The 22,491-nt window shown below is 47.8% G+C and overlaps 1 protein-coding gene across 1 annotated transcript in view; it reads right to left on the bottom strand.

Moving 5' to 3' along the window:
- Window positions 1-22,491, bottom strand: part of Ccdc149 (coiled-coil domain containing 149) — an 87,473-nt gene that overhangs the window by 37,823 nt on the left and 27,159 nt on the right. Inside the window, 3 exon segments of the mRNA XM_051174087.1 lie at window positions 1,782-1,889; window positions 17,075-17,113; window positions 19,346-19,507. Of these exon segments, the coding sequence (XP_051030044.1) occupies window positions 1,782-1,889; window positions 17,075-17,113; window positions 19,346-19,507 (309 nt within the window).

The following is a 22,491-nucleotide window of genomic DNA, read 5'->3' as shown; positions in this document are numbered from 1 at the left end:
GGCTGAAAGCCATCAAGCCCAGACAGCCTGTCTCTGTCCCAACTCAGAGCTGGAGGTACCGACACATTCGGGACATCTGGCTCATTAAACAGATGCCAAGACCTAAACTCCAGTTCTCAAACTCAGGCAACAAGTACTCTTAACTGCTGAGTCGTTTCTCTAGCCCTATCTTCCATTACGATAAGAAGACACCCAATGGCTGGGTAGGTTACAGAGTAAAGAAGTTTTCCCGGTTCACGTCTTTAGTGAAGGTCCTGTGACGGCAGCACAGGGTGGTGTGTGCGGGAGGGAAGAGAGTGAGAGAGCAGAGAAGGATCATCTGCTCCCGTGATATCGACTCGATTCGCTCCAGCAGACAGGAGGTTAGTAGTCCCCTCTCATGACCCAACCTACCAGACTCCCCATCTTAAAGGTCCTTTCAGAGCTGGGACTGGGACTGTGTTGGGTAGTCTTGATTGACAGCTGGGCATGACTTCAGTCACCATAGAAACAAATGGCTGAGCAAGGCTGTGAGGATTCTCCTAGGTTAGTCTAAATAAAGCGGGGAGACTCACCCTAAACGTAGGAACTGGGTGCATACCAGCTGGAGACCAGGACTGAATAAAGAGAACACTTAGTACGGTATCATCTCTTTCTGCTTCCAAGTCCTGTTGCCACCATCACAGCTTCCTGCCATGATGCTTCCTCAAGTCGCTTTTATCGTGTAACTAACCCAGGGGCCAAATTGCCAGTACACCAACAGGGGTAGGTAGCATGGGATGCGGGGGCGACACCATATCCAAACCATCTGGGCTCCCCATCGAGCCATCAGCACTGGCCTCTCTGATCTTTTATTGTGGAGGAGTTCCCTCCAGGCAACTGACTCCCAGAGTACTAAACATGTTTTCCAAAAAGAAAAAAAGAAAAAAAGAGTGAACATCTTTCAAAATGGTGCCTTCCAATAACCTCCAAGAACTCCTCCCAAAAGAGAAAGCTACCCTCATTTGTCAAGGAATTTGATAAAGTCTAGAAAACATCTCCCCAAGAAAGCACCCTTGGGCGCACACAATGTATCGTTTCTGAGTCGAAACCCAACGCCCTTTCTGTTGCGAACACCACCGCTGGCAAAGGGCTGCAAATGAATCTGTCCATGCTGGGCAAAATGGAAAATTATTTGTGGGAACAGAATTTAACTTGAGTAGTTTTTCTTCTCTTTTTCAATTGTACTTTTGTTCATAGCTTCAGCTGGGAGAGAGTGAGTGCACACATTCAGTTTGGAGTTTATGAGTTCATATTTTATAATTAACGTTGCCAACAGGGGAGTTTGATTAATGCCGAGCTTTGGATTTTGAGCAATGTTCCATACAAATTGCCAAATTTAGCAATAAAGTAAATTGGTGATGTGAACATCATTAGTAGAATGACTACTTAAAATTCAAATCATCGGAGCCACAAATCCATTATTTGTGTAGAAGGGAGGAAGTATCACATTTGGTTTTATTTCGCCTTCAAACACATGTTGTTCACCACCAAGCTGAATATAACAAAAGTTCTAGAATGGGTTGGAACAGTATTTCAGAGCATCCCAGAAACACACATGTGTGCACGCACGTGCACACACAAAGGGGCTTCGATAAAGGCAAACGCCAAACTCCGCATTTCCATTACTGCAAATACTAAAATCTGCAACAGAGTTTTTTGACCCGTGCTGCAGTCCATTTCCTGATATGCTACACACACAGAAACTTCCAGTGCACACTCAACTCTCGCAGTGAATTCTTCCCTGTCAACATCCACAGTACCTTATTGTCACCCTGGACCTCGCCAAGCCTCTGCCGAAGTTCTTTAATTTCTTCTCCCAGATGTTTATTCCTGTCCTGAGAGTCTCTCAACAGCTGTGCAAGATTAGCCTGGAAATATCAACACAGCACAACAGCAATCAGCATGGAGGTATGAACAAATGTGGGCTTTCCTGACCGGTAGATGCTGCCATTCAGCTCAGCCTGGAGCCCACGGAGCCCAGTGCCAGTGAACGTATGTGAAAGCGGCAAGCATGTAAGCCATGCGGTAACAGCTCAAGGAGAGGAGGGTGAAGAGGGCAGCAAACCTCTGTTATTTATCAAGGTTCATTTCCAGAACGGCTCACAAAAATGGACGGGTTACAGGGGGATCGGTCATATCTGACTATTTCAAAACTTCCCTAAGAGCTTGTCACTAAACTGTCTATCCTAGGAGGTTGCTGTGCAAGCATGAGAATTGAGTACAAACACCCAACGCCCACATACAATCCAGGCAGGCATGGCTGTGTGCACATAGAACCCTAGTGCCGTCAGGCAGGAGGCTGGGAGATCTCTGGGGTTTGCTGCTGCTAGCCTAGCTTCAAGTTCAGTGTCTCAAGGGAATAAGGTTGACAGAGCGGGACCCCTGGCGTCTTCCTCTGGCCTCCGCACCCTCACAAGCACATGCTTGTACCCCACACACATACACACAGGTAATAAAAGGTCTGTTTTCAAATTGTGTAGCTTTCAGTTCTCCAATTAGGGCCAGCAATGTAAGAAAGGGTCCATACTCTCGTTTAGGTCATTTCTTCTGTTCTCCCAAATGAGTTCTTCTTTGCTATTTTGGGGCCCAGAATTTGTGTGTTTCTTTGTGTGTGCACACATGTGTGTTTGCACATGTTGGAGGACAGAGGTTGATATCAAATGTGTTCCCCATTGATCGCCACCTTATTCTTTTGAGACCGTCTCTCACTGAACCTGGAGCTCACCAATTCCGCCAGGCTGTCTGACCGGACACCCCACGGGTCCCCCTTGTCACTGTCCCCCAATAATGGGACTACGGTTGTATGCCGCTGTGCCTACCTTTTGCCTGTGTGCCGGAGGCCGTACTCAGGCCCCCATTGCTTTCGCAGCAAGCAAGCATGTTACCCAAGATGACATTTCCCCAGGTTGAACGCCCAGAACTTCGGTTGGCATTCTGAGGCAGCCATTTCCAACATGGCGATTCTCCAGTCTCCGGGACTGTGTCCCATCGCATTGTTTCCTGACAGAGGCCCCCGCAGTGCCGAAGAGCACAGGCTATTCCTTCCCACCCTCATCTTCAGAGCATCACCCCCTCCACCCCCACCCCCTGCCACCACAATCTCCTCTCACAAACATCATCCCATCCCTATGTAGACCCGGGGTACCGACCCTGCTGGAGGGCTCACCTAGCCAGCCAGATGCACTCTTTTCTCCAGGGCAGCACTGGTGACACCTCCTTGGGGTTCCCCTGAACTCCTGTCACCCCTCAAGCTCCATGCTTCCGTCCGCTCACTCAGCCTCCAGCTTGTCCTTGTTCCCCGACAGGCAGAAACCCACCCTCCCTTAACAAACCATCCCTTGTTGTGACTCCTGCCCGCCTGAGTCCTCACCCACCTTCAGTAAAGACAGCTTCTGAGAGAGATGGCCGGGACACAGGGCTTGTGCGCCTGTCTAAACCCACAGGATGAGAGGAAGAAGGAAGGAGGAGGCCGGAGCCTCACAACAGTCCCCCAAAGAGGCGCACATGGAGGTAAGTGCCAGATTCCTCCACGCTGACGCGCAGGACACCCAAATCCAGAGGCATAAATGGACAACCCACTGTAGTGGTCACACCTCCAAGGCCTCCAGTTCTGCCCTTAAGGGGATGAGCATGTTGGGCAGGAGAAGGCCGCAACAGCAACGGGAAGAATGTAAAGTTGAAATGTCCACTGTTCCTGTCCACAGCCCGTCGGTTGGGACTGCCTCTCCTCCTAGACACCAGCTTACCTTCTCAGTCATTTCTCCCCCATGCCAGGCCCAATCCCATCTCGGTGCCCAAACCCTCTGTCAACTCCTTCAGGCTTCTGCATAGAGGTCGCCGGTCCCCACAGGAACAGGCCATTGGATTTAACACGGCCACCCCACCCCCCACTCCCCCCCCCCCGTTTGCTCCAGTGCCTTTGTCTGAGGCGAGTGCCATCTCCTAACATACCATATAATTTACTTCATGGTTTATTGCTCGCTGTTTATTTCCTGACTCCCTCTCCTTGCTGAAGCATAAGTTCCATGAAGGGCGAGGATCTCTGTTCTCTCCCCTCACTCCTAACACAGCTTAAAGGGAAGATGAGATGGATGCCTCGGCCCTGCGAGTAAGGAGTACCAACTACTAAACCAGCATGCAGCCTGGGACGAACCTTCAGTCCCGTGGGTTCCGGGCTGCTTTCCCTAATACAACCTCCACCCCATAGTGCAATCCAAATCTTCAACCCCATATTTGCACGGCTCACAGCTTACAATACCTTGCTTCCCATTCTCCCAGAATTCTGCTCTCATGAGATACAAAGTTGATGGTGAATGAGGAAAGTTAGACTCCCTTTTGTAGAAAGGGAAACAAGGAACCATTGCTCCCAGGTGACTTTGAAAAGTTCCCTGGTGAGGAATGAGAGTTGAGTCTTCGTTTTGTCACTAGCCCTGTGGGGAACTTTCTCCATCTGCAGAAGGTTCCACAGATCTTCCCACGTGGTGACCTGGCATGTACACAGTAAACACAGAACTCTGAGCCCCAGGCTGGGCGCCCAGGGGGTGCTGCTCAAAGCCCCTTCCCCAGCGGGCACTAACCCACGTGCACAGCAGACGAGCTATGGGGACCCTCCTTGGCCACAGCTGTCTCTTTATGATTCTGTACTTTCATTGTTCATTCATTTATTCACACAGACGTGTATTGGGCATCTGCTTCGTGCTAGGCTCTGCCTCAGGCCTGACGGGTGCAGCAATGACCCCAAAACACAAAACTCTGCTTTTGTGAACTCGCACGTAACTGGTTACACTACATGGTACAGGAGGAGAGTGGCTCACTTGGCCAGGCATTAAGCTTCTAGGGAAAGTAAAGAAGAGGTCACCTCTAAAGGAGATGGTGGGCCTCGTCGGTACCCCGGGAGCAAGGATCCAGGCAAGGAAGAGGTATTCCTCACCTCACATCTCAGAGGGATATTATTTTGGGGGGGGGCGGGGAGGAGGTCAGTTCAAAGACACAGGACAGGCTGGGTAAAGGTGGTGAAAGAAAAAAAAAACCAAAAACAAAAAATGTCGTTCTTGGTTCCTTCCCTGTGCCTTGCTTCCACTGAACTTCAGAAAGTTCCCAGACATTAGCTCACGTTCTTCTTAGGGAGCCCGCAGCAGCAGCAGCATCCCCCCAGGAGGGGCAGGCAGCAGCAGACAGGGAGGGTGGTCTCATGCACACACACACACACACACACACACACACACACACACACGCATGCACGCACGCACGCATGCACACACCCCGTGAGCAGCAATGCACGCACACGCACACACACGCACACACGCACGCACGCACGCACACGCACACACGCGCGCACACACACACACCCCGTGAGCAGCAATCGGTGTTTGACAGGGTAGCCACACCCTCAGACTTCCCCTTATCAGTCCCCAAGGCCTGACCCCCTGCTGGAGAGGGGAGCGACTGACTGACTGACCTTAGGGACTTATCGCCCCCAGTGAATTAGCAAGGAGACCCAGAATAACTCATCTCCAGCAGCAGAAAAGAGCAGCATTCTTCAGTCCGTCCCTGATCAATGCTTGTGGGCAATGCAGCCAACATGAATTATTAGGAAAATAAATTTAAGAAAACCCCGTGTTTTAAAGCCGTGCCCATACAATGGCTCTAAAAAGCCTCCGAAAGCTTGTTCCCAATTTCCCTGTCGATCTTGTCATGAACCAGAAGCAATAAGGATGCATTGTGGCTCCAGACCTAGGGCCTCGGCTCTGATTAAGTACCGACCTTGGTACTCTGGGACATTTGGACAGAAACGCAGGATAAACAAGCAAGATCCCAGGGGACACTGGGTGGAGGTTTGGGCTGCAACAGGGGAGGCATTCAGAGAGGTAGAGTCTCGGCTATCAAACCTTGCTTATTCTGCAGCCCACCTGAAAAGAACAAAACCACAATGCAGCCAGGCATCCCGCCATCACCCACAATGCAGCTGTGGTGCTCAGTTGGACTCACGATACCTTTGGGGCTGTGAGTTCACAGTACATCTACCCCAGCCTTGAACTTGACCTCGGGGGTAGAAGTGGGAGGGAGGGACACCCTTGCCTTAAAGCAAGTGACTGTAATTTTCTTTTATACTTATCAGGTAGGGTTGTCAACACACAATCATCCTCTATTTAAGCTTTCCACCTTCTCAACTCTGAAACAGTAACTAAAAGCCAGAAAATGACTATTCTGCCAGGGTACCCAATTCCATGAGAAACACCTTAAAGGCAGTGGAGGGGGGGGGGGGGAAGGCACATTTTTCAAGAGCTTGGAATAGAGGAGCAAAGTTCACACAATTCTCCTGGCCAAAAATAACACCCATGACTCACACACTCGCTCCAACAATCCATCAAGAGAGCAGGCGGTGCCCGCTTATGATTTATCAGCTATGCAGAGCGCCGTGTCTCCCTGTTATTGAGAAGGACTCTGTGACCACCAGATTGGAATCGCAGTTTGTGAAGGAAATGCAGGGAGAATGTGGCAGGGCACTTAGGGAGGGAAGGAAGGCTGCGGGCCCAGGAGACCGGCTCTTTCCATGAAAAAAGCTCAAAGAGGTGCAAGAAGGAAACCATTCTAAATATTCAGATCAAGCTAGGAAAGGCTGCCCTGTTCTCCTTGGTAATGGGAGCGAGTTCACAGTGGGCAAACTGTAGAATCCTCATTCTTAAGTCACCCTCGCTGTCAGGAGTTCGTCTACTAAAGCTGTGACAGTGGACCAGTGGACTGGCTCGGCCAGCGCAGGTGCCTGCTGAGACTGAGTTCATTCCCCAAAGCTGTCCTCTGACCTCCACACATGTGCTGGGGCACACAGGCATAAGTGAACAGGATAGACATTGCCCATATCACCATCTCCAGATGTGCAGACACACTCCTATTTCCCCATGAACACCCTTACACACACGCCCACTCACACACAGACACAATCACACACATTTGTATAACCTTAGTAACAAACAGGGAGACGTGAGACTTACAGGCTGTTGGCACACTCCATTTCAGAGACCCCTCCTTTAACAAGGGGAAGTTCAGGCCCCAGCACAGGATGCAGGGATGGATGATTCATGCTGTGCTGGCTAATTTTTAATCCCTACTTGACACAAGCTAGGGTCGTCTAAGAAGAAAGAATCTTAGCCTCTTTGGGACTAGCCTGTGGGCAACCTGTGGTGCATTTTCTTGAATGATGCCGGATGTGGGAGGGGCCCGGGTCACTGTGGGAAGCCATCCCTAGGCTGATAGTATGAGGGTAGGGGGCAGGAAGGGGGGTGGGAGGGAGAACTTCAGTTGGAATGTAAGATGAAGTGTAAAAGAATAAATGATTTACATACATATGCATACACATATACACACACATATAAAGGCAAGCACAAGCTAAGCATGAGGTACCAAGCTCCCCTCCATGGCCTCTGCATCCGTTACTGCCTCCCGGCTCCTGCCTTGAGTTCCTGCCCTGACTTCTCTGGATGGTGAATGTATAAGCTGCAAAGTGAAATAAACCCTTTTCCCCAAAGTTGCTTTTGATCATAGTGTTTTTATCATAGCAATAGAGACCCTGACTAAGGCAGCCATGCACCTAAGAAACCCTGAGTAAGACAGCCATGCGCCTAAGAAACCCTGAGTGAGACACCGTGTACCTAAGAAACCTAAGACAGCCACGCACCTAAGAAACCCTGAGTAAGACACCGTGTACCTAAGAAACCTAAGACAGCCATGCGCCTAAGAAACCCTGAGTAAGACACCGTGTACCTAAGAAACCTAAGACAGCCATGCACCTAAGAAACCCTGAGTAAGACACCATGCACCTAAGAAACCCTGAGTAAGACACCATGCACCTAAGAAACCCTGAGTAAGACACCATGCACCTAAGAAACCTAAGACAGCCATGCACCTAAGAAACCCTGAGTAAGACACCGTGTACCTAAGAAACCTAAGACAACCATGCACCTAAGAAACCCTGAGTAAGACACCGTGTACCTAAGAAACCCTGAGTAAGACACCGTGTACCTAAGAAACCTAAGACAACCATGCACCTAAGAAACCCTGAGTAAGACACCGTGTACCTAAGAAACCCTGAGTAAGACACCGTGTACCTAAGAAACCTAAGACAGCCATGCACCTAAGAAACCCTGAGTAAGACACCGTGTACCTAAGAAACCCTGAGTAAGACACCGTGTACCTAAGAAACCTAAGACAGCCATGCACCTAAGAAACCCTGAGTAAGACACCGTGTACCTAAGAAACCCTGAGTAAGACACCGTGTACCTAAGACCCTGAGTAAGACACCGTGTACCTAAGAAACCTAAGACAGCCATGCACCTAAGAAACCCTGAGTAAGACACCGTGTACCCAAGCATCTCCCCAAGCCAGCTCCTAACTGAGAACAGTGTGCCCTGGGAATCTGGCACAGGACAGATGTCACACCTCTTGATGGCTAGTATGATGACATCAGGCAAACCTCGTGGCCTCCTTCTGGTAGGAATTCTCACTGGGGAAGCTTAGTCTCCCTTCTGCAAGTCCTCTGGAATCTGACAGATACACATCATCTTAGTCATCAAGCCATGGACAGGTTAGTCTACATCGTCAGATAAAATGACAGGGCTTGGGTAGAGAGATGCTTCAGTCTCAACAGTTCTGACTATGTATGGTCCTTCCAGAGGACCTGAATTCAACTCCTGGTACCCATATCAAGCAACTCCTAACAGCCTGCAACACTAGCTTCAGGAGGAATCGGCACAACTAGCCTCCACAGATAACCATACATAGGCATGCACACGCGCGCGCGCGCGCGCGCGCGCGCACGCACACACACACACACACACACACACACACACACACGATGCATAAATAAATGATGCATACTAGGAAGTCCTATAACATACCTCCCAATTATAGATAGACTTATCAGAATAGGAAGTCAAACGTAAAACGAAAATAAGATAAGACAGAAAGAGCAGCCAGTCCTTGACTCTCTCAAGAAATGAGAGAAAGGGATGGAGACCAGATTCAGCGAGCACTACTGAGCTGCACTGCACCGGGAAGTTGAAATCCCAGGCCCCTGGAATCCACAGCTTCCATAGGACACAGTACAAGATAAAGCAAAAATACATCGAAAAAACCATACACCCACCCTCCATGGGATGAAACATCAGTGTTCTTTAGGCCTGTGATAGACGGCAAACGTAATTGCAGCTTCCACTATGCTGTTTTGGTCCAGTGGCAATCCCAGTGTTTGCAGTCATTGAGTGAAACTTGCTTAGCAAAGGCCCCTGCTCGTAGAGTCCACCAGAGCGATAACCTCCATCACATTGGCGGCACCCACAAGCTACACACAGTGCACACTGGGCACAGTTTGGCAGCACATGGGCTCAGCAGCCTCGTCCTACCCCAGGCTCCGCCTCACAGGCAAACCTGTCTAGTGACTTTAGGGAAGGCACAGTTTAAATAAATATTTGCCTCATCGAGGACATTATGATTTTGTTTCTGCTTGCTAGTGGCTCCCAGAATAACCCCCAAGCATCTTAGAGAGAGCCTATGAATCAGGGGGACAGCCTTGCTCCATGTCAAGCCAATGTGAAGATTTGCGGAGCCACAGTCCTGATGGGGAGGGCTGGGAGCGGCTGGACCTGGGCTGCCTCCTGGCTTCCCATGTGTGACAGTTCAGTGGCTCCTTTCAAAGTGCTCTGAAAGAACACCTCAACGCATTTGAAGTCTTTGAAGGAAGTTTTAGGTTCCCTGCATCAAACCAGGATTCGTGTACAAAGTCATTGTGATTTGAGGGCTCTGGGGACTAAAATAAGCTTGACCAGGAAGACTTTGTTGAAATAAAAGGGCCCCTCCTCCCCGCACAGGGCCCGCTCTGCACTCCATTTTCCCTACAGTTGTCATCACGTGCATGTCACTGTATAAATAAGCCATTCCTTTTTAGAGGCAAGAAAGCAAAGGCTCCCTGGTGGGCCGGGGGGAGATGCCTTCCAGGGTACTTGTGCTTGAAATCAAACAACCAAAGACAAAGAGATTAAAGATATGTTTGACTGTCTGTTCAAGGAACAATTTGGAGATGAGGGCCGGGGGAGTGTGCTGCTGTGACCCAAAAGAATCCTGTCACCTACGAAGATTAACCCAAGATCGTCACAATTCCCCTTTGTCTCCTTCACTGAAAGTGCTTGTTTAGCAAAAGAAAAATATTTAAGGGGTCGTTTGCGGCCTTCCCACCATCTCTCCACGCAGTGCAAAGGGGCGCGCAGTGTACAGTTCTGCCCGGAGTAACGGGAAGACGTTTTCATTTCAATATCCCACGAGAAGCTATTAGTGCCATCGTGGTTGTCTCGGTTTCTTCACAGCTTCTTTAACGGGTGATTTGCCACTGGAAATTGAGCTGTTTGAAAAAGGAATTCCAAGGTCCAAAAGGAAGGCATGACAACTACATTCCTAGAATTTACGATCGCGAAGTTCAAGTCTGTGTTTTAAGCAGATTAAGAAAGAAGTGGGGAAAGCCAGGCAGAATTACAGCCAGGGGCTGGTGGCCACCAGAAAGAAGACTAGCTTATGTAACAGGTTCCCAAACCTTGGCACAACTGACTCCATGATGGAAGTGCCATTCAGACTATAAACTCAGCACACAGACAGCACCACCTGCCAAAACAAAGCCCTAATCCATCAACATCCATACTTCTGGAAAAGTCTCTAAATGTACCAACCTTGCTTTTTGGCTTCTATATTTTTGTTTCTGGCTGTTTCTTACTACCCGAACTTAGTCAACCCAGGATTTTGTGGGTTTTTTTCTTAAAAGTTCACTCTAAAAAGGACTTGGGACTACACTGAGATCCCAAATACCCAGCGCCATCACTGGTTAGCTGCTAAAGACTTTTATTGGCTTAAAGCTGTGTCTGAGTCGTCTTCTCAGTGGACACTTCACAACAGCTTAGTGCAAAAACCCTACCTCCACTTCTGGTTCTCGACTGCTGCTTGGCAGAAGAATCTGAATGGGACTTCCAAATCAAAAACAGAACCAAACTGCCACCACACAGAGAGTCTCCTAGAAGCTAGTATTGCTCTGTGGACCTGCTGTGTGATCTTGAATAATCCCAAGAAAACCATTCGCCAAGCATTCACAGACTACTAGACAAAGCACCTGGGTGGATATTCTTGGTTGTCAACTTGACGGCATCTGGAATTAACTAAACCTACAATGGATGGGGAAAACCAGAAGGGATTTTTTACTAATTAAATTATTTGAAGTGAGAAGACCCACCTTCACTAAGGAGCCCTTGAGGTGGGAAGGTCCACCTCTAATCTGGGCCACACCCTCTGCTGGCAGCCTGTATGAAGGGCTTGGAAAAAGGAACCTCTTGCTCTGTTTGCCCTTGCATTTGCTGGCAAGGTTAATTCTTTCACTGGCGTTAGAGCCTACTTTGGGGTCCCAGTATACACTGAAGACAAGCTGGGACATCCAGCCTCATAGACTGAACAACTACTGGGTTCTTAGACTTTCTATTGGTTGACAGCCATTGTTGGACTAGCTGGATCTAAGACATTCTTGAAAATACGTATGTTTGCCTGATCTGGGACACGGTGATATTGTTTCTGCTTGGTAGTGGCTCCCAGAATAACTCCCAAGTATTTTGATTATAAATTATTGACATACAGACTCATTCTATACGTTCTGTTCCTCTGGAGAACCCTGACTAATAGAGCACATTAGAAGCCTTGCTCAAAAGAACTTCATGAATATGTCTCATATTCATGTGTATCTCCATTTTGACGAGGAGGCAATGGTGGCTCACAGAGGTTATGCAGCTTGCCTAGGGTCAACCAGACAGCAAGCAAAAGATTGTGCTTGAATTCAATGGATCAGAATTTTTTTATCTAAACCCATGGCATTGCCTTGGTGAAAGGTCCACTTCACCAACACGGCCTCAGGGCACAATGGGATGTCCACACATAGGCATGAACATCTCTAAGGTCTCTTAGAAAGCACACAACACTACAACAACTAAGGATGTGTTACTATTGTCTATCAAAATATGAGAAGAACCCTCAACACATTTCCAGCTCCTAACAGGCAGCCTGTGGAATGCCAAGGACCCTCGGGTAGGCTGCAGAGGATTTATGACTGTGAAATGGTAGGCAAGTTTTTTTGTGACAAGCATACGGGCTTCTTCTAGAGTGAGGGTCCATGGCTTTGGACATGTTTGTAGACCTTGGATTCCCAAAGGGATGAGATGTACTGGTCCTAAGGAATGAAAAAAAAAAAAAATGGAGACGCTATGACAAGGCATGATCACAGCTTCTCTCTTCCAAACAACGGATGGATACGAGCCTAGTGAGGTCCTTCCAAGTACGCAATGGCTATCACAGACATAAATGAAGACAGTGGGGTAGCAGGAACCAACGTGGGCATCTTCTCTAGCCTGTGCACGTCTTATGACCTCCTTGTTGCCTCTGTACCTTGGCAGTCCTCTGGGTCAGTGCCATCTGTTCATGCCAGGTGCATTCACTTTGCAGCTGGAGGGTAAACACTGCACCTTCTGGTTCGCATCTGGGACCAGTACACAACATGAGCTGGGGGGCACCAGATCAGGGTGTACCTCCCCCACTTCTGGTGCATGAAGCAGTTCAGGGAACGAACGTGCCTGCCCTTTAAACACATGTACTGCCTGTTTGGGGCTAAATGGGAAATCGCCTTGGAACCAGGGTCTAAAAGGCAAGTGCATCTTCTTCCCTGTTCTGAATGGTGTGATATAGAGGGACTTTAAAAAGACCAGCCAAACCATTCACTGGCCTAAGGACTAACAGGAAACAAAACTTTAGCTATTTTAAAGGGGAATACTGAGACTATTCCCCGATACTGCTTATCCCCAGTCAGGGTACACCTTTGCTCAAAGCACACTCTTCTCTTTGCGTGGTTACTGTCTACCACCCTGTATTTGATGACTTTGTCCACTGGCTTATCCACAGTGTCACCATTAGATTCCAGGACGAGAGGTGACATCACGGGGTGCTGACTTTGACAGCACCACGTCCAACAAGCTCAAGGGTTTTCCGCCGGCTCTTTCCACCCCAAACCCTTCCTGTCCAAATAAGCCCTGGGCGCATGCAAAGTTCTCACTAAGACTTTCCTGAGACCCAGCAGTCACCGCCAGCGGCGGAATGCACAGCAGCCCTCAAACCCTACTTCTACACCAGTTAGTGGCATGACTTCTCCATCCTACATGGGTGTAACTTCCATGCCGTCCGTAAGCTTCCAGTTCGACCCCTGTCAGACAGCACTGACCATAACCGGAGCCTGCACCGGAGCCTGCCTCACTTGACTGGGCAGGAATGAAATGAGGTCACCCACAGGGCCTGCAATAGTGAGAGTTGGTGATTGACAAGGTAGATGCTTAGTATATGTTACTCCTAGATCATTTCAGTAAGGCATATAAAGCAGGTGAGCATGGCACTGTATACCAGCGCCCATCCCAGAGGTACAGTCACCTAACCTCTGTAGAAAGCCTAACCCAGACCGTCTAACCCAGAAATGAGTCCTAGCCCAGTCCGCCTATACCCTTCCCTGAGACCCTGGGAACTGCCTTTTTCTCAAGGCTAAAAGGGTAGGATCTAGTAGTCCCAATGTCGTCAGTGGCCACATTCCCTACTCTGAGGAGAAAGTACGGCCACTAAGAGAAAGGACAATAAACAAGAGAGTTGATACGGAGGACAGACCTAGGGTCACTGAAGCTGGTCTCCCTGCTACTCAGGCCAGCTGTATTTTTGCCTCCCATGAGAACTGGGCAAACAACAATTCTGGGGCGGATCCTTAATCGGAGCCATTCTTTAGCCAAGGCGACTTTGAACTCCACATGCACCCAAGAGAGCAAGGAGCCATGGACAGTTCGCATCCTAGGGGAGAATGACTTTTATTTAAGGGGAGGAGGAAGATGAGGGGGGAGTGAAAAACAGAAGAGGGAGAGAAGTAAAAAGAGGAGGAGGAATAGGGAGGGGAAGAGGAAGAAGAGGAGGAGGAAGAGCCCTTCACTAAAGCACTGAGCTGAACATTCTACCAGCACCATGTGCTCTGTCCCCCACCCCGGACACTCCGCACAGTGGCCATCATATTTATCCTATTTTAAGGAGGAGAATGCTGAGGTGCCCAGAGGTGCCTTCTTGAGGCTACGCATTTTGGAGCACATCATTGCTGGCCCCTTCCATCCCACACGCCTAACCTAAGCCAAGATCGTAATAGCCCTCAAGGTTAGACCGAGGATGGGAATACAGTTTTCATGGGCCAACCTAGAGAAAAGGGCTTGGCCTCTGGGCATTGTGCCACTCCTGCAGGGGACACAGCCGTAGGAGGAAGCTAACCACAAGAGAAAGGGGCCCTGACAGTTGCCACAAAAGTAGACATCTCAGGTAAGCTGAGTTTGAACTTCAGGTAAGCAATGACTTACACTTTAGTAAGCGTGTCTCCAACACTGAATGACATGCATCCTAAGAGAGCATCGGCTATCTGACTCCAAGTCTACCTGGGTACCCTGCATTCTTAATTGCCTAACACGCCTCGGAGGAGAGAAGAGGGTACCACACGCTCAGGACACTGCTGCCCACAGAGCCCTTTGCCTGCCCCATCCACAAAGGCCATCATCCCTCCTTGACCAGCTGCACGGTTCAGAGTTCTATCATTTGCACCCCATCCTGTGTCTCTGGGGCCAGGCAGGCAGGATGCTCAGCCCAAGCTCCATCATCATATTCATTCCCAAAGGGTTGGGAACCGAGTACTGCACTAAAGCAGCAGCACTCACGCTTGGCACCTTGAACTTGTATTTTTAGAACGGTAAGGATGCAGCTTGACAGACGAACTGGAATTCATCAGATTCTCCTCAGACGATGTAAATGTGTCATTATAAAGTCACAGAACACGAATGCACTTAAAACTGGAAAACTCCTTCATGAATACTAACAAACTCTGAAATCACAGGGAAGATGACTGCCTACAGCTATCAAAAACACCCAGCAAGCCAAGATTAAGGATTTCAGTTTTTAAACAGTAATGATAAACTCCCATGTAATTTTGTTTAGAAAAAAACATCAATTAGCCACACAGAAAAATTAGACTTTGGATCAAACACGGAACATTATAAACTAGTCCCATAGAGCAGGAAGGAGCGTTCGAGTGAGCAGCGTGGACAGGTGGATATGGACGGCAGTGCCATTTAAAGATACAAGTCACACGCGTACGTGTGTGTGTGTGTGTGTGTGTGTGTATGTGTGTGTGTATGTATGTGTGTGTGTGTTATATGTGGTGTGTGCATATGCGTGTGTGTTATATGTGGTGTGTGCATGTGTGTATATGTGTGTGAGTGTGTGTGTGCATGCGGTGTGTGTGTTATATGTGGTGTATGCATGTGTGTATATGTGTGTGAGTGTGTGTGTGTGTATGCGGTGTGTGTGTTATATGTGGTGTATGCATGTGTGTATATGTGTGTGAGTGTGTGTGTGCATGCGGTGTGTGTGTTATATGTGGTGTATGCATGTGTGTATATGTGTGTGAGTGTGTGTGTGTGTATGCGGTGTGTGTGTTATATGTGGTGTATGCATGTGTGTATATGTGTGTGAGTGTGTGTGTGTATGTGGTGTGTGTGTTATATGTGGTGTATGCATGTGTGTGTGCGTGTGTATGTGTGGTGTAAGTTATGTGTGTGTGTGTGTGTTATATGTGGTATGTACATGTGTGTGTGTTATATGTGGTGTGTGCATGTGTGCATGTGCGTGTGCATGTGCCTGTGTATGTGGTGCATTTGTGTGTATGTGTGTGTATGTGGTGCGTCTCTGTGTATATGTGTATGTATGTGGTGTGTGTGTGTGTGTGTGTATTTGACACTGTTCACTGCATCAAGTATCTCAAGATAATGAATATGAATTTTATGTGCAATACGTTGTACATTAACAATCAACTGTGTTCACTGACACCTGTCAGTTGCGCACACAGGACACTGAGGTGACTATTGCAGCTGGGGACAGATCTTTGCTGTGCCTTGGTTTATATCCACCAGTTCTGAAGTCCCGCTCAAGTGAAGAGGCCACAGCAGAGCGTGCCACCATTAACATCGCCAGCACCTAGGCACCTCTAACACACAGCATGAGGCAAATTAGAAAAGCCGCAAAGGGAAAGGAAGGTCTCAGAAAACTATCTTGGGAAAAAGATCACTGTTTTTCTCACACACACAGGGGTGAGTTCAAATTAATTCACAAATTAACAGACTTAATCAATTTACTGTTAACCAACATTTTAAAAACAATTTTTAAAGAACTTAAATTGAGATGCCCCCTCTTGTCGTCTAACAAATTTAGGTGCTCACTGTTAGCAGCTTAATGACACAATTTTCACAAAATTCCAACAGGATCTGTGTGGGGAGAAAGGAAGACTTGATGCCACATCCCTCAGTTTTATCCGGAAAACGTAACAAATAGGAAAGAGTTGAACAGAGGAACTAAGGCAGAAGGGTGTTCCCGAGCAGACAGGAAAAGCACAACAAAGGCGAACAATTAGAATCGTGTGGGACAGCCACAGGCCTGAAGAGGAAGCCCAACGAGCAAAGGCAGGTGCACGTTCAAGCACGATCACGCATCTACGCTAGGAAGTAAGACAAGGGACTGACCAACAAGCAGGGTTGGCTGCCATGCAGAGAAAAATAAGAAAACAGCTTGGGAGCCTTGATAGACGACGTTTAAACGTCTGAAGTGGAAGATCTCAGCAGCCGACCACCACGCCTCCTCCAAGTCAGAAGGAACTGCCGCCTGAGCACTTGGTTCCCAGCTTCCCAAGAGAATACCCCAGCCCTGGGGTTCAGTCACTGCTGTCTGCCCGCCTACGCTCGGTACCCCTTCTGCCTCTCCTGGTCCCTCTTACAACCGCATCCGCCAGCATCTTAGAAGATTCCAGAAGAACTTAAAAGGGAAGTTTGTTCTAGACAGTCGGGGATTCCCAGTTCTTTGAGCTGTGCCAAGGTTGACAGCCACCCTGATATGAGAGTTGCCAGATACCAAGAAGAAATCTTACCTGCTTCCTCTTTTCAGGGGGAAGTGATGGATCTCCGTCCTACAAGGAAACAAATACGACATTTTACTTCCTGAGAATAAGCCCAGACTCAGCATGGAATCTCAACCCTCAGCTGGACCAAACTGTGAATCTAAATTCAGACCAATCCCCATTAGCCATGCAGCTAGTAAGGTGAGGATGCAAGCTTGACAACTCTTTAAAAATAACTCCCACTTGATAGAGGACCCCAGAGAATTGGCTCCAATCAAGACCAAACATGTATTTTCCAAAATGATGTTTCTAAAGGAGAAATCTAGATGGGTCGAAATTACTTCAGAGCAGAGCAGAAACTGAGCATAAAATAGTATCTCATTCAGTTGAATTTCTTTCAGATAGAATAAAAATAGTGACTGACATGCATTTTGACTTATGAAAGTTGAGTTCTCCCATTTTTGCCTTTGGGAACATAAACCTCTCAAGAGAACAAATAAACGCTCGCCAAATGAACAGCCTTTACTACTACTATTATAGTTTTAACAAGACAACATCTGTCTATGTAGCCCAGGTTGGCCTCAAACTCCCCATTCTCCGGCTTTAGCTCGCCAAGTGCTGCGGTTACATACCCAGCTAAATAAGTACTCTTACAAAGACACTAGTCACATATCTATCCATGCTATTTGAACGTGAAGAATATTTCTATTTCTACTCCAGGACAGTTGAGTGGTCCCAGGCAAATGATGAAATGTTGATACTAGTGCTTGCACTTAGTGGAAACTGGGCACACACTTACAATCTCCGGGCTTGGGAAGTGAACACAAGAGGACCACGAGTTGAAGGCCAGTACGAACGACACAATGAGTTCTAGACCAGCCTGGGACACACAGCAAGAACATGTTGACAGAGGAGAGGGACCGCATCAATGGGAGGGGAAGAAGCCAGGGTGTGAAGCTGCATTACCCCTCTGGGTCTATCTGACTTGCAGCCTTTTAAAAAAAACCCATAAGAACCCAAGGGAAAATCAAGGGCATGGGTCACATAGTTCCCTACCATGGGGACTATGCAAAGGCTCCAGAGGAGATGTGATGGCTATTCTTGTTGTCAATTTGACTACATCTGGAAATAACTAAAATCCAAATGGCTGGGCATTCCTGTGAGGGATTTTTTTTTTTTTTTCTTAATTAAACTGTTGGAAATGGGAAGTTCCATTCCTATCTGTGTCTTTGAGACAGGACGGTGCACCTTTGATCTGGGCCAACCTTATGCAGCATCCTCTATAAAGGGCACAGATGAATAAAGCTTGCTTGCTTGCTCTTATTGTCTCTGGCAAGTCCATTCCTTTGCTGGCATTATAGTCTACGACTTTGGGATTGCAGCACTTACTGCAAACCAGATGAGACATCCAGCCTCCTGGACTGAACAACTACTGGGTTCTTGGGCCTTCCCTTGGCAGACAGACATTGTTGGATTAGCTGGACCACAGCCTGTAAGACATTCTAATAAACCTCTCTCTCTCTCTCTCTCTCTCTCTCTCTCTCTCATGGTGTGTGTGTGTGTGTGTGTGTGTGTGTGTGTGTGCATTCATCCTATCAGTTCAGTTCCTCTATAAAACCTTGACAAACACAGGTGACTTCCGCATTTGTACAAGGCCTAGGAAGCCTTCTCTGTAAAGTGCTGGATACAGAGAGTCTATTTCAGACAGCATTGGCACATGTTGCCCAGCAGAACTCCATGCTGAGCCAGAACAGAACAACAGAACAGAACAGAACAGAACAGAACAGAACAGCATCCACCATGGGAGCTCTGAACCCCTATCCTACAGCAGCTTCAGTCACCTGTGGGGTTTGGGCACAATGAGGGACTAAATTTCTTGTTTTCTTTAATGCCAATTAACTTAGTTAAGTTGGCCAGCTGTGCAGCTGGCAGCTTCTGCATCAGCACAGATTTAAGATACTCATGCTCTTTAAAATGACAAGGCAAGTCCATCATCTACAGACCAGTAAGGAAACAGCCACAGTAAACACATGTGGACATGTTATCGTCACACGTGTTAGATCCAGAAGCCCGGAAGGGCATACATGTGGAGCAGGCTGTAGAGGAAATAGGCGGTATACACATCTTTACTGGTAAACTTTGGTTTGGTTTGGGTCAGGTTTTGTTGTTGCTTGCTTGCTTGCCTGGACAGGTTATCAAGTTTCTAACCCAGTATATAGCCAAGGAAGGCCTCGAACCCAGATGCCCCTGCCTCCACTTCCCAAGTTAGGGGACCAGATGCCCCTCCAGTGTCAGACTTACAATCAGCTCTCGGTACTTCTTCTTTAGGGACTGGTGTCGTTCTCGAAGCTGATTAGCCATGAGTTTGTACTGGTCCCTCTCCTGCTGACAGGTGTCCAGCTCCTTGGAGAGGATCAGCAGGGCCTCTTTCTTGCTCTCCAGCTTCCGTTTACACACCAGGTACTGCAGGACAAATGGCCACTGGTCAGAAATGGCTCCTACACGGCCTGTGCACTGCGTTCCCCAGCCTCTCCTTTCTCACGATTAGGGCTCACACCACTCAGACACTCGCCAGTGGCGTGCATGTAGAAAGACTGCCGCGTCACCTGACACATGGCGCTCTCAAGACAGAGCCAAACCTTAGCTGTCCCTGAACTTTCATGAGCAGGGACAGATACGATAATTTATTTGCAGATACTTTCAAAAGTAGAACTAACTAATAAAGCCAGCGAGATGACTTAGCGGGTCACAGCACTTGCCATCAAACATTAACGGCTTGAGTCTGATCACCTGAGCCCGTAATACAACAAAAGAATCATTCGCAACCTCATCTTCTGACCTCTACACATGTAATGCGGCATACACACAATACACATGCATGTAATAATAGTAAAGAAGAATTGTTTTTAAAATTACATATAAGGATAAATATCTGGATCCTAGATTTATCTAACATGGTGCATATATATATATATACGTGTGTGTGTGTGTGTGTGTATACATGTATATGTATATATTTATTTATATATTTAAATTTTACAAAGTGATACAAAGATTTTAGCAAAAAAATTATAAATATTGACAAGAATCATCTCTCACTAGTAATTTCTTTTCTTCAAGCTTTAAATCTTTTCCTTACTTTTTTTCCACTTTTTTTTCTAAATTTTTGAGGCTATGTCCACACGCTGTCGATCATAAAAATAACCCCAAGACATTATGAAACTTCTTTGAACCATAAATCACTGCACTTGATCCTTCCCACCCATGAAACCAAGCAGTCATTTTTCCCGTGGACAGTTAGTTCCCTAACTCGGCACTGATCTGTGAACCCTCTTCTAGGATCAAACACAGGTACCCACCCATCACCAGAGACTGATTCCAGGACTCAGTATCTTTGCCACACTCTGAATTCTCCTGTCCTCGAGCAACAGCATCTTCCAGCTTTGTTTCCCCTCCTGCCCAGCACCAGGAATGATGCTCGGCCAACAGTCCCACCATAGTGGTCGGTGCGAGCCCAGAGAAGACTCTACTCTTACTGGATATATTACACTGCCTGGCGTTATTCGCATATGTGAAACGTGGCACTAAATACCTTTTGAATTTTCCCCCATAAAAGACCAAATTCAGAGCATTCATGAAAACAATTTATAGTTTCATTATGCACCCTGACACGCGTGCTTTGTCATTGCGGGCGCTCACACAAAGCGCGGCGAGAGCTGGCACTGCCATACCATTTGAGCCAATGCTCTTTGCGGACAAAGAGCATTACTCATATATAGTGCTCGCTCAAAGCTGACTTTGTTAAGTTCAATTCCAAATAATTGAAAGGGGGAAAAGAGAGAGAATCTAGTGCATTAGCGCATTTTTTTTCCCTTTAAGAAAAAAAAATAATTGCTTAGTTTCAAAAACAAAGGGGAAAGAAGAGCCATTCTGAGGCAGATCTGAGCTCTGAGAAAGGACACTTCACCTGGTGGAACTTGATTCCCTGCAGGAATGAGAATGAGGTTGGAACCCGGCCTTAAAACACATGAGATTTTGGGACTCTGACATTGTCTGCATGATGCAAAATGGTCCCGTTGCCATAGTGATTTCTTAAGAGTCAAGACCCCGACAAGTAAATAACAGAGAGGTGAGTGACTTGAACCCCTGAACTACAGTGTCCCGAGGAAGGCGCTGAGATTTCACAGGGGATGCATCACTACGCATGACTTAACCCATCTGCCCTTGTCCTCCTCTATCCCCCCCAGCCGGTGGCTGGGGCTTTGGGTGTTAAGTGGCACAAAGATCCCATTCACGGCATTCATACCTGAAACCCCAGAGATGTCCAGCGTCTTTGACTTTAGGAAAGACATCCCAATTGTACCAAGACACTTCAGTAGGTAAGCTGGTATAGAACACCCATCTCAGGAAGGGGATAGTAAAGGCCACTCTGGGCCGAGAAAGCAGAGATTCAGGTCCCCTGCCCTGATCCAAAAGAAAAAAAAAAAAACAAACAAACAAAAAACATTTCCCTCCCAAGGCACAGTGCAAGTTGGAAGCCGTGGAAGGCAGTAAGAAAACTTTGGCTTCTGGCTCTGTGGAACCTGGTGGCAGCCAGACGTGGAGAATGCTGGCATCGCTGCTACACTCACAAACTCGGTACGGCCAAGGTTACTGGCACAAGAGCCAGCCGACAAGATCCATGAACTTTCCACAAGGCAGCACCAATTTACACAGAGAAAAAAAGAGGACATGAGGCATGAAGGAGACATGTTGGGGAGGGTCTGGGGTGAGCAGAGAAAGCGGGGTAGGTGTAACATACATATGCATACATGGCCACTCAGCCATCCTTTCCTCTGCTTGCTATGGTCCAGAGAAGCGGTCGTCAAAACGCCAGCCACACTATTCGCTTTTATCGGCTGAAGCCTCACTTAGGAAACAGCCCAGAGTGGGTCTGAGCGAGTGGAGAGTTGTCTTAGCATCTGCACCCATCCGCGGGCAGCACTGAGGGCCCAGGCAGATGGAGTGTAAGTGGAGAGCAGAGGCTGGACAGAAGCAGGTTCTCTGACTGCAGATCCTCCAACTCCCGCTGCCTTGATTTCCCTACCGCAGTGGGCTACGCCGTGAACCGCGAGCCAAAACGGACACTTGCTCCCTTAAGTCGCTTTTGTCGGAGTATCTTATCACGTTGCGTGACTCTCCTGTCCTTTCCCTATTATGACTTGGTCTTGAGCTGTGCCCGGTCTGAGACACTGGTTACTTTCAGCATGTCCCCTGGGACAGTAGAGACTTCATCACATTCATCCCATGTTCCCAGTGCTGAGAAAAATACATGGTCCACAGCAGGTGCTCAACACACGCACTCAGAGATGACATACGTATGTACAAGGTATAGGGCTGTAGATAAGATAATGTATGTGTTTTCTCCTTTATCCTGTATATGCACACGCGGAACACGTATAGAGTGA

Source organism: Phodopus roborovskii, unplaced genomic scaffold (assembly GCF_943737965.1).
Source record: "Phodopus roborovskii unplaced genomic scaffold, PHOROB, whole genome shotgun sequence".
Lineage (NCBI taxonomy): Eukaryota > Metazoa > Chordata > Mammalia > Rodentia > Cricetidae > Phodopus > Phodopus roborovskii.
This window is presented reverse-complemented; position numbering and strand designations above follow the sequence as displayed.